The sequence below is a fragment of the Pygocentrus nattereri genome, chromosome 21, assembly GCF_015220715.1.
Source record: "Pygocentrus nattereri isolate fPygNat1 chromosome 21, fPygNat1.pri, whole genome shotgun sequence".
Lineage (NCBI taxonomy): Eukaryota > Metazoa > Chordata > Actinopteri > Characiformes > Serrasalmidae > Pygocentrus > Pygocentrus nattereri.
In genome coordinates, this window is record NC_051231.1 from 28,412,689 (window position 1) to 28,427,548 (window position 14,860).

Here is a 14,860-nt window from a genome sequence, read left to right on the forward strand (position 1 = left end):
AGAAACAGAACATTGCGGGACGTCATGCCACCATTTAGTAGTCATGTCCTTTCAAGGGGCTCCATATCTAAGCTTTTCCCCCATGTCTACATTCTTCCATGTTCTCTGTGGGAAAAATGAATGGTGTTTTCGAAAGGAATGCTACACGCTAACCAACGCATGTGCCACATACGTATCTGGCATTATAAGACTGACAACCTCACCAAAATACCCCAGTGAGCTTTGTCAAGTGTGGTGGTTAAGTTGCGCTGCCTCTAGTGGCCTTCAGTTAAAGTACCTGATGTTGTATTAAACACCAGTAGTAGACTTAGGGTGTGTTTATATTTGTAGTTTGTTTGGTACAAAGCAGAACATGATGAACTGTTGCATTTCAGTTCTGGTTCACGGAACATTCATACTGACATATTTGACTCAAAACATGTAAACAAAAGTAATTTGGAGAAAAACTCCCTGGACAGATTATATGACTTACACATGGTGAAAATAACTGGGATAATATGCAACAGACATCTGAGCCATGCTACTATCTGGCTTAGCTGACCTTGTGGGTTTTGTATATGTCTCGTTTTGTATGTTTTGTGATGTTGTCAAGTAATAAGTCAGGAAAGGATATGCTTCAGTAAAATTACTGTAATGCACGCCCCCAAGTGACTTACTGATTCATAAAATGTCAAAAACCTGGTGCATTATTATGTAATGATGGATAAATTATATTGTAATAATAAGTGTATAATGGTGTAATATATGTTATATAATACATATATTATATATATATATATAATATAATCACATATCTGTATATATCGGATTATATAACAATATAACAATATATCGGATTATATATTATATGTACATATTTTAGTAGCTCTAAGCTGAATAGGTGTTTATATGTAAATACTTTGGTTTTCATGACATCATACAATGGATTCATTTTGGTGGTTTGGATGGTTTTTGCGTGTCAGTTTATATACCACTGCTGTCAGAAGAAAACCTTGTATCTCCATTTTTGTAATTTTTCAGTTTTTGTGAGGTATTTTGAAAATGTCTGTTCCCTTTAAATTGTGTGTAAATTTCATTATTTCCTTCTCCTATAAAGTTACCATTTTGGAGATATACACACTATATTCAGGTATTCACTCACCCAACCATTTCATTGAATTCTGGTGTTCCAGTCACTTCCATGGCCACAGGTGTATAAAGCCGAGCCCCTAGGCCTGCAGACTGCTTCTACAGACATTAGTGAAAGAATGGGTCGCTCTCAGGAGCTCAGTGAATTCCAGCGTGGTACCGTGATCGGACGCCACCTGTGCAGCACGTCCAGTCGTGAAATTTCCTCACTAATAAATATTCCTCAGTCAACTGTCAGTGGGACTATAACAAAGTGGAAGTGATTGGGAACGACAGCAACTCAGCTATGAAGTGGTCAGCCACGTAAAATCACAGAGCGGGGTCGGCGGATGCTGAGGGGCATAGTGCGCAGAGGTCACTAACTTTCTGCAGAGTCAATCACTACAGACCTCCAAACTTCATGTGGCCTTCAGATCAGCTCAAGCACAGCATAGAGAGCTTCATGGAATGGGTTTTCATGGCCGAGCAGCTGCTTCCAAGCCTTACATCACCAAGCGCAATGCAAAGCGTCGAATACAGTGGTGTAAAGCACCGCCACTGGACTCTAGAGCAGTGGAGACGTGTCCTCTGGAGTGATCAATCACTCTTGTGTGTCTAGCAATCTGATGGAAGACTTTGGGTTTGGCGGTTGCCATGAGACGGTACTTGTCTGACTGCATTGTGCCAAGTGTAAAGTTTGGTGGAGGGGGGATCATGGTGTGGGGATGTTTTTCTGGAGTTGGGCTCGGCGTCTTAGTTCCAGTGAAAGGAACTCTTAAAGCTTCAGCACCAAGAGATTTTGGACAATTTCATGCTCCCAACTTTGTGGGAACACTTTGGGGACGGCACCTTCCTGTTCCAACATGACAACTTGGAACATTTTATAATGGCTACAAACATTCTTCAGCCTCGTTTTAAAAACAACACTATCCATAATGGTCATTTCAGAGATGGTCCGTGCTTTTACAGGTCAAAACATTGTTTTATTACCTATGCCACAGAAAGTCTGCAGAGAAGATGATGGTTGATTCCATTTTTGGTTGGTTCAGTTATCTGTGGTTTTGGACTCATACATTAAGGAAACTATACCAAAGTTCATATTGGAAGTGGACAGAGACTGACCTCCTCAGGGGATCTCAGTTCACTGATTTGGTGCACACCAGGGGCCTTATTTTAGAAACATCTTAACTCTGAAATCTTAACTTATCCCTTTAGGTGGAATTTTGGACAGTAGCTATCACAGAATAACTCCAGATAAGAAAAGAGTATTTCAGAAACGCCTGAACTCCCCAAACGTTCCTGAATGCTGCTCACTTTATCACAACCCCAGCTCGTAATTCAGGGGACACAGAACACGATAGCAGTAAGTTTCGAGAACACTGCCCATTTTTCCCATAGAGGAAAGCCACATGACTTGGACCTCCTTATATTGGCACGATAGCGACTACATAATGTCAGTCTGAAGTCTATGAGGTCTGTTCTCATGCAGTTAAATATAAAATCCCATAATCTGATTGGCTAGTTTGATTTCCAGGAGTCAACAACCATCTCCTTAGTTTTGTCCACATCCAGAGACAGGTTGTTGGTTCCGCACCAGTCCATTAGCCGCTGCACCTCCTCTCTGTACGCTGACTCATTATTCTGACTGAGCACATAGCCCTGAGGGACACCGGTGCTCAGTATGGTGGTGCTGGAGATGTTATTACCTATCCTGACTAACTGAGGTCTCTCAGTCAGGAAATCCAGGACCCAGTTACAGAAGGAGACATTCAGGCCCAGCAGGCTCAGTTCTCCAAGCAGCTGCTGAGGGATGATGGCGTTGAATGAACTGAAGTCTATGAACAGCATTCTGACATAGGTGTCCAGGTGGGTGAGAGCCTGGTGGAGATGGCGTCGTCTGTTGAGCGGTTGGGGCGATGTGCAAATTGAAGTGGGTCCAGTTGCAAGGGGTGGGGGGTGGTCTGTTCTTTAATGTGCCTCATGTCAAGCCTCTCGAAGCACTTCATGATGACAATAATGGGAGTGAGTGCAACAAGGTGGTAGTCATTGATGCAGGACACTGGATACTGTGAAGAGTCACACACTGAAGAGTTAATTACATCTAATAAATATCATAAAATCATTTAAATCACTGTCTGAGGAGATTATATATAGTTTTTCTGCTTGCTGCGACTGCAGTGTAATAGTTGTTGTGAGTTTAACTGAAATCCTTTACGAAATGCTGCCCTCTTGTGGGTCAAGCTACATGCCACATATGAAATTTTGTGCTCCCAGAGCTTTCCTTACTGTACTGTCTCATTATTAGGTTAATAAATGTATACGACTGAACTTATAGAAAAGTCACATGAATTTCACATGTTGTTTTGCACACTTCACAATAAAAACATATCAGGTGTCTAATATTAATTCTCAATGCTGTGAACCTCAGCAAACAAATGGAAACGGAGGCTTATGGATGCTCCTTGTTGTTTACTGTAGAAGGTTATGTTGTGACACTGTAGTAAATCCCCCTGTCTACCTGGCTAACTCTCACTGTGAGTTGTTTACATGCTTCAAAACTCAATTCAGCCACTAACTATCTTGGTTAGTAGCTTGCTGGTTGTGTCCATGCAGTGGTGGATCTGGTGAACTGAGCTGGGCATAACCTGATTAAGATTTAATCAGGTTATGCCCAGCTCAGTTCACCAGATCCCGTTGAAGCTGAGTGGGATCTGGGTTTTTCCATATATTTTGTAGCAGTTGACTATGAGCTCAACAGTTTTGGTGATCTAGAGGAAATGGATTGTGGCATAATTTAATAATGTTTCAGACAATTTACATGAGGCTGAAAGTAGAACCTGCCAGATTAATGTAACTTACGCTGTCTGTTAGAACGTCTGTTTAAAAGTATTTCTACAATACAGTGTGAAATGATGCCATTGTGTATAAAATTGAAAGCCTTTCTTTGAAGCCATAATTTGACACTGCAATTATTTAAAATGCAACTCCTATTTTTACCACTAGAGGGAAGAATTTCATACAGGAAAAACAGTCAACCTATATGGAAATCTTATATCTTATATAAGGCAATATATATATATATATATATATATATATATATATATATATAGAGAGAGAGAGAGAGAGCCCCCTTTTACCCTGTTCTTCAGTGGTTAGGACCCCCATGGACCCCCACAGAGCAGGTACTATTTCGGCGGTGGATCATTCTCAGCACTGCAGTAACACTGACATGGTGGTGGTGTGTTAGTATGTGTTGCACTGGCACAAGTGGAACAGACACAGCAATGTTGTTGAAGTTTTTCAACAGTGTGTCCACTCACTGTCCACTCTATTACACACTCCTACCTTGTCCTTCTATTTTGGTTTTATTACATATTAGTGCAGTCTTTGATACCGTTGACCACAAGATTTTAATCCAGCATATTTAATGCTGAGTCAGCCTCTCGGGCACAGTTTTAGAATGGTTTAAATCATATTAAAGTAACAGGCAGTTCATGGTTTCACTTGGAAATCATTCATCAAAAAGATTTGCTATTACTTGTGCAGTCCCTCAAGGTTCTGTCTTAGGGCCTTTGCTTTTCTCTTTGTACATGCTACCTCTAGGTGATGCCATTAGGAAGCATAGTATAAATTTTCATAGCTATGCTGATGACACCCAGCTATACATTTCTATTCCTTCTGAAGATCAAGACTCTGTAGACAGACTAACAGCTGTGTGTCAGATATTTCTCAGTGAATGTAACAAACGTCTCTACAATTAAATCATGAAATACTAATCGTTGGTACAGAAACTCAGAGAAAAATGATTTTATGAGGAACTTGGTTCTTTAGCTTCATACACCAACCTGAAGTATGAATCCTGGGTGTGATCTTGGACTCTGAGCTCTGAGTTCATCCTTTTCTATCTCAGAGCGACGCAGAGAAACTTATTCATGCATTTGTTACGAGCAGACTTGATTACTGTAGTGCTCTTCTTACTAGACTTCCTAAGAAGACTATACATCCCTTATAACTCATACAAAATGCAGCACTGCACATCCTAACAAAAACAAAAAAGAGAGATCACATCACTCCTGCTTACATCACAGAGGGACTGTCTGTTTATGTTCTGGCACGTAATCTAAGATCTGCAGATAGTGGCCTTCTACAGATACCCTCTGTAAAATACAGAAAACATTGAGAGACTATTTTAGTTGTTATGCTTCTAAACTGTGGCGCTCAATTCACCTTTAATTAGACAGTCAAGCTCAGTGCTCACTTTTAAGAAGCACCTAAAAACGTAATTCTTTAAGTTAGCATTTAACTAAAACTGAATGCCTTGTGGTGTTTATCTTTATCTTTATCTTAATTTAATCGTTTTAATTTTCTTCTGATCCTAATTAAATACTAATGATCTCTTAGATTATCACCTGTCTGTAAAGCACTTTGAGCTGGTGCTATATACATACAATTATTATTATTATTATTATTATTGTCAGTCCATAACAAAATATGCACAGAAACAGATGGACTGCAGTCTGTAATTGTAGAACTACAAAGTGCATCTATATAGTAATGTAACGTGGGGGAGCAATGATGAGGTGGACGCATGTGCTGAGAAAAGCTAAATTTATTATGGGCAAATCCAAACTCGGGGTCAAAACAGTCCAGACATGACAAGGAACGCAGGATAAACACAACGGAGGCCGGAAGAAACAAACACCAAACACTTCAAACATCAAGCAAATCAAACAATACATACAATACATTCAATACAAAGACCAACAAACAACCAGGAAAAACACAGGGCTTAAATACAAGAGGGCTAACAAGGGATAACAGGACACAGGTGGAAAACATAGGTGGTAACAATCAGGGGCGGAGTCAGAAAACAAGGGGGCTGGACTAAGAAGGAATAAAAACTAAGAAAGCACATGGACTAGACCAGAACAAAAAGCACAAGGAAGTGGTCGGAATGTTATGCCTGATCGGTGCACACACACACACACACACACACACACACACACATATATATATATATATATATGTAAATGCATTCCTGACCACTTGTTATATATGCATATATGGCCATGTAGCAGATTTCTTCATATTTCCCTATTGGAGCTTTGTACTTTACGGGCATTTTTGACAGGAAATAAATAATATATATAATTATATATAATATAATACTATTACTAATAATAATATAAAAAATTGCAGATGAGGATGAGAAGATGACCAAAAGCTTGCTGTACTTAAACTTGCTTAGTTATGTTCCCCTGTGTGAGGTACGCTCTGCTCTCACAAACATTAGTTTACTTCAATAAAGTTTAGTGAGGATGTAGATGACTAATACAGAGAGACAGAGAGAGACAGAGAGAGAGAGACAGAGAGAGAGAGAGAGAGAGAGAGAGAGAGAGAGAGAGAGAGAGGAGAGAGAGAGAGACAGAGGAGAGAGAGAGGAGAGAGAGAGAGAGAGAGACAGAGAGGAGAGAGAGAGAGAGAGAGAAAGAGAAAGAGAAAGAGAGAGAGGAGAGAGAGAGAGACAGAGAGGAGAGAGAGAGGAGAGAGAGAGAGAGAGAGAGAGAGAGAGAGAAAGAGAAAGAGAAAGAGAGAGAGGAGAGAGAGAGAGACAGAGAGGAGAGAGAGAGAGAGAGAGAGAAAGAGAACGAGAAAGACAAAGAGAGAGAGAGACAGAGAGGAGAGAGAGAGACAGAGAGGGGAGAGAGAGAGAGAGAGAGAGAGAGAGAGAGAGAGAGAGAGAGGGTTATTCCCCCAGCTGGGTCGCTGTCCTCATACTGCACTTCAAAAAGACAGATTGTAGGTAAGATGGCTCTAACAGTGAGTGGTGGTCTCAGACGTGACGACCGTCAGCCTGGACCTACAGCAGGGTTACACACTAACCTCTCTCCCTGCAACCTCACACTGAGACCGAGACAGCAGCCCATAAATCACGAGCTGTTCGGAGGGACAGTGAACGCTGGTCGGGGGAGTTGAGATGAAGGTGACGTGGTTTTGCCAGGAGAGTTGAACATCAGAATGTTTTTGCCCTCTCCGGTAAAGTTGTTGTCATTTTGGAGGCACCTGTTGGTTTTGCACTGTGACAATATGCTGGTTTTACTGGTGACCCGGCATGTTTAGAGCGTCACCTTGTCACTTGGAACTGAGCTTTTCACCAGCTTCTTGTCTGTTTGGCTACTGAGACATTAGCATCCTACGAGCACTTTTTAAGACCTGTTTTGAAGAAAAGGACCATAATACATTTAAATGACATTAAACTAAGATCATTTAGTTATTATAATGTTTATTATAATGTTTTACTATAATTATTTTACTATCATACACACACATTTTCTAAGCCGCTTCTCCCTCAGGGTCTCGGGGGGGGTACTGGGGTCACATTTGTGGGTTTCTTTGGTGGCTCGCGCAGCCGTCTTGCCGGTTTTTCTTTTTTCCTCATAACACTCTATTTAGAGTGTATCTCTGAAGAACCTCCTTTAGGAGGGCCATGTGGCCCTAACGCTGCACCCCTCCCCTCCATCGCGACAAAAATGAGGACACCTTACCCCCAGACGTGAATGCGCAAAACTGAGCGGTAGGGGCGAGGGGTGAATGGAATTGGGCTCAGGACACGACTGCATTATTCTCCATTAAAAAAGGATCATTTTGGACTCGCTCGTTAGCGCCCTCTAGCGTTCGAGAAGACAGGGAGACACTGCAGAACGGGAATTCTCTTCCCTTCAAGTTCTCTGACTGGACCTATGAGGGTGAAGTGGAGGAAGAGGACGTGGCTGTCCCACTTTTAATCATTTCGTGCAGGTATGGGTCTTTTTCCTCAGAAATAAATAGATAAATACATGAAAAAAAAGTGTTAACAACAGAAGCGGTGAAGTCGGTAGGAATACGAGCTATAAACACCGTAAACATAGTTTGATGTTGCGCTTGATGCTTTCGTCAAAAATATATATTTCGTTTTTTTTTCCTACAGGCTTCAGAGAGCTTCTGACAAAACTATAATTATAGTAAACAATATTTTACAGTAGTAAAATGTTGTCTCCGGTACGTTACAGCGCAGTACACTTGTTTTAGTTTCGCTCGATCCTGTAGCGAATCTGCGGATATGAAACCTGCGTCACGTGACTTGGCCTCGCCGAGTCCAGCATGGCTGCGTCCTTCAGGAGCGTGTTTGTGTTGTAGTCGGGAGGCAGAGAGGCAGTGAGGCAAAGAGGCAGAGACGACCGAGAGGAAAACCGGGCGGCATGGAGAGGCGAGAGTTTATAGCGTCGCTTGTGGTGAAGCGCCTCTTTATATCCGTTAGCGCTGTGAGAGTTAGACTTCTTTTAAAGGACAAGTCCACCAATATTTAAAAAAAGGCTACGTAATTAACTGGTTGAGATGTAAGCCAAGTCATTCACAGTGGTTTGGTGTGAAACGCTCGGTTTTAGAGGAACCTACCGAATCAGAACTGTCCACAGTGGTGGTGATGGGAACCAGACGTCCACCTCTAACAGCTCCCTCACAGACAGAAAGGTGTTCCATGAAGTAGTTTGTGAGGTCTGATGCACTGTTTTATGATGGGTTTTTGATTAAAATGTGTTTTAATCCATCTGTTTTGATCCATTCATGGTGGTGGGATACATGCAGGGTGCTGTAGGGCAAAGTCTCCAAAAAAAGCTTCCCTTTTTATAGATTTATGACTGTTTTACCGTCATCAGCCTTAAACATAAAAGCTTGTATATTTGAATGTGATGTCAGGTTACCCTAACACATCACCAAGACTGCAGTTCACCCTTCCTCAATAAATACTGTGGTGACTTTTATTATGACAGGCACTTAATTATATTCATTTAAGCTTCTTCTTGCTTGAGGTCCAGGGGGGATCCAGGCGAGGTGGGAGGCAGGTACCTGTAAAAGAAGAAAATGTAATAAATACAGCTGGCTTAACAGTTAAACGTGTGTGTGTGTGTGTGTATGTGTGTGTGTGTGTGTGTATAATATATAATATATATGAATGAAGAAAATGGCCATTGTATGTATATAAGTGATTAAGGTGTGGATTGTTTGTTCCATTTTCACCCCTAGACAGAATAATGGTGTGACCCAGAATTAATGTGGGAGGGGCTAACAGGTTAAAAGGGAAGGTGGACAATGGAGGAGGAGATGTACGTTTAGCACTGTGGAATTGAGGCCTGCTGTCCAAGAGCGTTGAATGGGGAGCCTCCAGACCCCTTATTGACCACAGCACCACCAAAGTGGCGACCCTACATATCACACCGAAGACATGTATCGGTGTTGGATTGTACGTACAATGGCTATATTTATGTTGTAGACATTGGGACTGCTGGCTCCTGTCACCACCACTGTAAAGAAATCTGACCCTTTACAATAAACCACTTCACATCAAACCACTTTGAATGACTCTGTTTACATCTCAAGAGCTGAATTATTCAGAACTGTTGAAAAAATAGGTGGAGCTGCCCTTTAAGCTCATCACAAGTCACTTTCTTTCATCAAAATCTGTTTTTTTCCTGTGGCTTCTGAACTTCAGCTGCCTCAGAACTTGACCCAGCACATCTGGGCGTGTTTATACCTTTTGGCGTGATGTGCTTGTGCCTCTGTTGAAGCATCTTTACATGTTCTTGCTTATTTTTTGTTTTGTTTTATTCTAACACTGTCTTCAGCAATCCACTCAGTGCGGGTCTTTTTCTGCCCCCTAGGGCGGAGGTTGTGCTGGCATGTGTGTAGACCTCACCCTCTTCCCTCTGGATACTATTAAAACCCGCTTACAGAGCCAGCAGGGTTTCTATAAGGCTGGGGGCTTTAGGGGCATCTACGCTGGAGTCCCTTCTGCAGCTGTCGGCTCCTTTCCTAATGGTATGTCTCATTCAGGTTCATTCGGTGCACCACCCTCCATCATATTTAGTAAGCGAATTTTAGTATTACATTAACCTGGCCAGGGCAGCAGAGGAAAATTTGGCATACGCTACTCACAAAAAGTTTGGGATATTTGGCTTTTGGGTGAAATTTATGGAAAACGTAAAAAGTTCACACTACAGTGATATTATATCATGAAAGTAGTGCCTTGAGCATCAATTACAGCTTGACAACGATGTCTTATGCTGTTCATGAGTCGACTCATTGTCTGCTGAGGCTTGGTATCCCACGCTTCTTCAAGGGCGACCCTCAGGTCATTGAGGTTCTGGGGTACAGAGTTATGAGCCTCTACATGGCGACTCAGCTGATCCCATAGGTTTTCTATGGGATTCAGGTCTAGAGAAAGTGCAGGCTGCTCCATTTGAGGTACCCAGTCTCCAGCAGCCGTTCCCTAATCATGTGACCTCGATGAGCTGGAACGTTGTTGTCCATGAAGATGAAATGAGGCCTGTGTTGTTCATGCAGAGGCACAGTGACTGGATTAATGATGTTATTCAGTAGTATGGGCTGGTCACTGTACCATTCACAAAGTGTAGGGCAGTTCTGTATTGACTAGACTGGCCTGCCCACACTGTAACACCACCACCACCATCACCTTGCCGTTAAGCTCCTTTATAGAGACCAGCAAGTTGTGCAAAAAGTACTGAAACACTGAACAGCTGGGCATGTGCATTCAAAAGTTTAGAGAACATTAAGTTCACCTGTAAAGGTTAGAGTGCGTTTTAGGTTCATCCTGAAATTTCACCCGAAATCCAAACACCCCTGACTTTTTGTGAGTGGTGTATATACGTTATGAAGTAATGATGTTGGTATCAGAAATAAACAAATGAAATAGTACCTGTGATTGGATTCAGACATTTAATTGATTGGATTGGACTAAAAATCAGCTAAAATCATTTTGCTTTGAGTGACCCTGTACTTTAATTATGTTTCGTTTATTAAAATAAAGGACATTTTAATAAACGACAGGATTGGACATTCCATTCTGTCACTGTCAAAACAATCCTAACACTACCAAACCTTTACAGACTGTTTCAGTAGTGACTCTTTTAGCTAATTTTGAGCAGAATTCAAAAACTCTAGACTGTACATTGCTAGCAAACACAGGTTTGAACAGTTAGTTATTATGTTTTCGTTAAAACACATAAACCTTTACTTAATAAGAGAAAATGTGTGTTTCGGAAAGGACAACTGTTACTGTTCCACACTGATTTACAGACTTTGGGACACATTTAATTAAAAAACAATGGGCTCTAACTGCTCATCATGTGGCCAGATTTAATTTTTTAATTAAATTCATGACAAATCTAAATCTTTAAACTCTACTTATTTTTTAAAAACAACATTGAAAAAAAAATGCAACAAAAAATAAAAATCTAAGATTTATTTTTACACATTGAAATTTAGGGGTTAAGGTTTGAGACAGACACCTCCCAATAAACAGGACCCCACAAATGATCATTTTGTATATATTTAGCTTATTGCTGTGTCTCTCAATGCATTGAATTTAAACAGATCATAATCTGATTTTCACTTAATCGCAAAGTGTGTTTCAATGGTGACTATTCTTAATATTTCACTTTGAATTTTAGACTTTGGGACGCATTTGCCTCAAAACAATGGGGTCTAACTCAATGTGTGCCCTTAGAAACAGGGATGCAGACTCACTTCTTGCTCTGAAATGCGGGGGTGTGGCTAAAACGAGGCCACGCCTATATACTAAAAGTAGGAGAGCATTTTCTGAATGAATTTTTGTAAATTCAAAGATTAAACTCATAAAAAATTGAAATCTCTCAACTTTAATTCAAAAAATCTTAACAAAACATTAAACAAAAAATGTAAGCGTTATTTTTTACTAATTGAAATTTAGGAGGTAGTGTTTGGGACAGACACCTCGCAGTAGAAAGTACGCTATAAATGATGACTTTATACTTATTTAGCTTATTGCTATCTCCGTTAATGCATTGGGTGTAAATAGGTCATAAACCAATCCTTGTAAGTATGTAAGGTCTGAAAACGTAAAGTTAAGTTTAATAATTAGATTTTTTCACAGTGGAACGGTCCATATTGCATATTTCTAACTCTAATACACAGTGCATCACTGAAATCTTGTGGGCTGACCAGTTGACCCTAAACGTCCTGTGTTTCTGTTTGCTTCTAGCCGCGGCGTTCTTCGTCACTTACGAAGGCACCAAGTCTCTCCTCGCTGGCTGCATGTCCACACACATGGCTCCCGTCACGCACATGCTCGCCGCCTCACTCGGAGAAATCGTACGTTCCCCTTTCTTCTCCCACTTTGTTTTCTTTCCCAGCTTTTGCACTTTGCGTCTGCCGTCACTCGTTCCACATTATGAGTCCAGATGAGCAGTTTGCCTGTTTTGCGTAAATGAGAGTTCATGGTGGAACGAAAAAGCGGGGAAAAATGTGATTTTGGCCCTGGCAGACCGGCCCAGCTGGGACTCAGCTGCGTCCAGACCACATGCTGTTCATCAGTCTCACACTAGCTGCAGGAAAATGTTCATTACTGTGCTCTATTACTGTCTTCTATATGGTATATCCTCATCTTTACAGTCTAAAAACACACAATACACATAGTTTTTGACTTGTATGTTCAGGTTTTACATTATAAGGGGGTTCTTTAACTGTAAAAATGTTCGTGGCGCTCTCACATCTCGTGTACTAAAATGAGTATTTTGACACCCACCCAATAAAAGGTCTTTAGAGAGCTAAAATTAGTTCTTTTATGGCAGGGGTTCTTAACTTTGGGGTCCACACGCGGCCTGGCGAATAAGCTAGATCAGTTGAAAGTTGAAAGGAGAAGAACTAAAAAAAATATAATTTGTTCTCATTTCTCTTGCTGCCAGGTTTGTCTATGTGACTTTAACCCTGCGCATTCACAAGCCTCAGAAGTGTCAGCTAATGGAAAAAAGGGGGTGAGCTGTGGTGTTTCCGAAAAAAATAGAGAAACGTTCCTCAGTCAGAATGCTGCAAGAAACAAACTAGTAGCCAGCTGACGCTAACCGAAACTGATCTATACGTTCTCTCCAAAACCACCTCATATCAGTATTGACCTTTGCACCACTGCCCTGAAGAGAACGTTGAGGTGGCAGTGTTTGACTGCGAGTTTACATTGATTATGATTTTCTGTAGTGTGAGCTGGTTGCTGAGGGGGGTCCTGACTGAGGGAAAGGACCGATTCGAGTGCTAAACTTGAAACGATTTTCAGCACAAAGCTAAAAATGTGTGGAAGTGCTAGCTAAAGAATGCAGGACCAGTCGTCCCATTAAATGACTAGACTTACTATTTGATTATTCTTCTATAATGTTTGTAAAATGTATACATATAGTGTGTGTGTGGGTGTGGGTGGGCCGGTCACCCTATGACACGGCTCCCTTTTGGCACCCTTATTTTTGAAGAGTGTGTAATAGTAAACGTGTCATATCCTGTGGTCTGTCTCTTCAGACAGGATTTCTTGCTTATTTATCAAACTTTAACCGTAGTTTGATCTAGTCTCAGGGACCTGATATGATCTTGTAACGAGTATCTGGTGCTGACCACTTAGTATCTGGTGCTGACCACATAGTTTCGAGAGCTTACTACATAGTATTGGGTGCTCACAACATAGTATCTGGTGCTCACCAAATAGTATTGGCCACTCACCTGGTTGCATCTGGTGTTCACCACATTGTATTGGGTGTTCACCACATAGTGTCATGTACTCACCTGGTTGTATCTGGTGTTCACCACTTAGTATTGGGTGCTCACCTGGTAGTATCTGGTGCTCACCCAGTAGTATCTGGTGCTCACCTGGTAGTATAAGGTGCTCACCTGAAATTATCTGGTGCTGACCACTGGGTCAGCTTACTACATATTATCGGGTGCTCACAACATACTACTGGGTGAGCACCAGATACTATCTGGTGCTCACCTGGTAGTATAAGGTGTTCAACACATATTATCTAGTGCTTGCCCGATAGTGTCGGGTGCTCACCTGATAGTTGCAGGTGCTCGCCACATAGTATCTGGTCCTTGGCTGATAACATCTGTGCTCGCCTTATAGTGTCTGCTGCTCACCACATAGTATCTGGTGCTCACCTGATAGTTTTCTCTTTTAACAACTGTAGTCAATAACATGAGCAAACCAAGCTGGCTAGTGAAACACTGCTGTTAACAAACATTCATTCCTCCAAAATATGGTTATTTAGTTGCTTCATAAGTTTAATTGCTTAGTGTTGTCAGAGTATAAACTCTGCCTCATGCAGCCCTGTCAGTGTGTAGTTATAATTGCTTTTAAATAGCAGAGCAAAACAATTATATAATATATAACATATCGCTAAATGTCTAAGAAAGAATCAACCCTTCATTGAGTGCGTGAGGTGTTTGCATGAGGTCTTGGGATGGATGTCCTAAAAGGCCATGGACTCATATAATTTAGTCATTTAATTCAGTGAGTCGTCGCGTTATAATGTCAATGGCTTGTTGTCTTAAGGCGTCATGTCATAATGAACATAAACATAGTTTTCTTTATTGTTTGCTGCAAAGTGTCTTTACAGCAGTCACTGGGCTCGACTCCTTACTGCACCATCAGTTGTACTGACAAACACAGCCCTTTCAGATAAAGGCCCGCTGACGTACAGGTGGGCTACTGAAGTGGATGACAAGCAGCATCATTTGTAACGTCATCATAAGGACATAAATAACTCAGTATCTCAAGAAAGCAAATAAAGTGATCTCAGAATCACAGGAAGACGGAATCTGAATACCCGAATCTGTGGCCTTTCAGGGCTTCCGTACTTCAGGACGTGGAATGGAAAGCTACTGGTTTATTCTGTCCTGACGC

General features: G+C 41.3%; 1 protein-coding gene across 1 annotated transcript in view; it reads left to right on the forward strand.

The window, feature by feature from the left end:
- The first annotated feature begins 8,227 nt into the window (after window positions 1-8,227).
- slc25a26 (solute carrier family 25 member 26) overlaps window positions 8,228-14,860 on the forward strand; it is a 99,434-nt gene continuing 92,801 nt past the window's right edge. Inside the window, exons 1-3 of the mRNA XM_037532439.1 lie at window positions 8,228-8,378; window positions 9,804-9,960; window positions 12,182-12,291. Coding sequence (XP_037388336.1) covers window positions 8,346-8,378; window positions 9,804-9,960; window positions 12,182-12,291 — 300 coding nt within the window. The 5' untranslated portion in view covers window positions 8,228-8,345. The remainder of the gene's footprint in view (window positions 8,379-9,803; window positions 9,961-12,181; window positions 12,292-14,860) is intronic.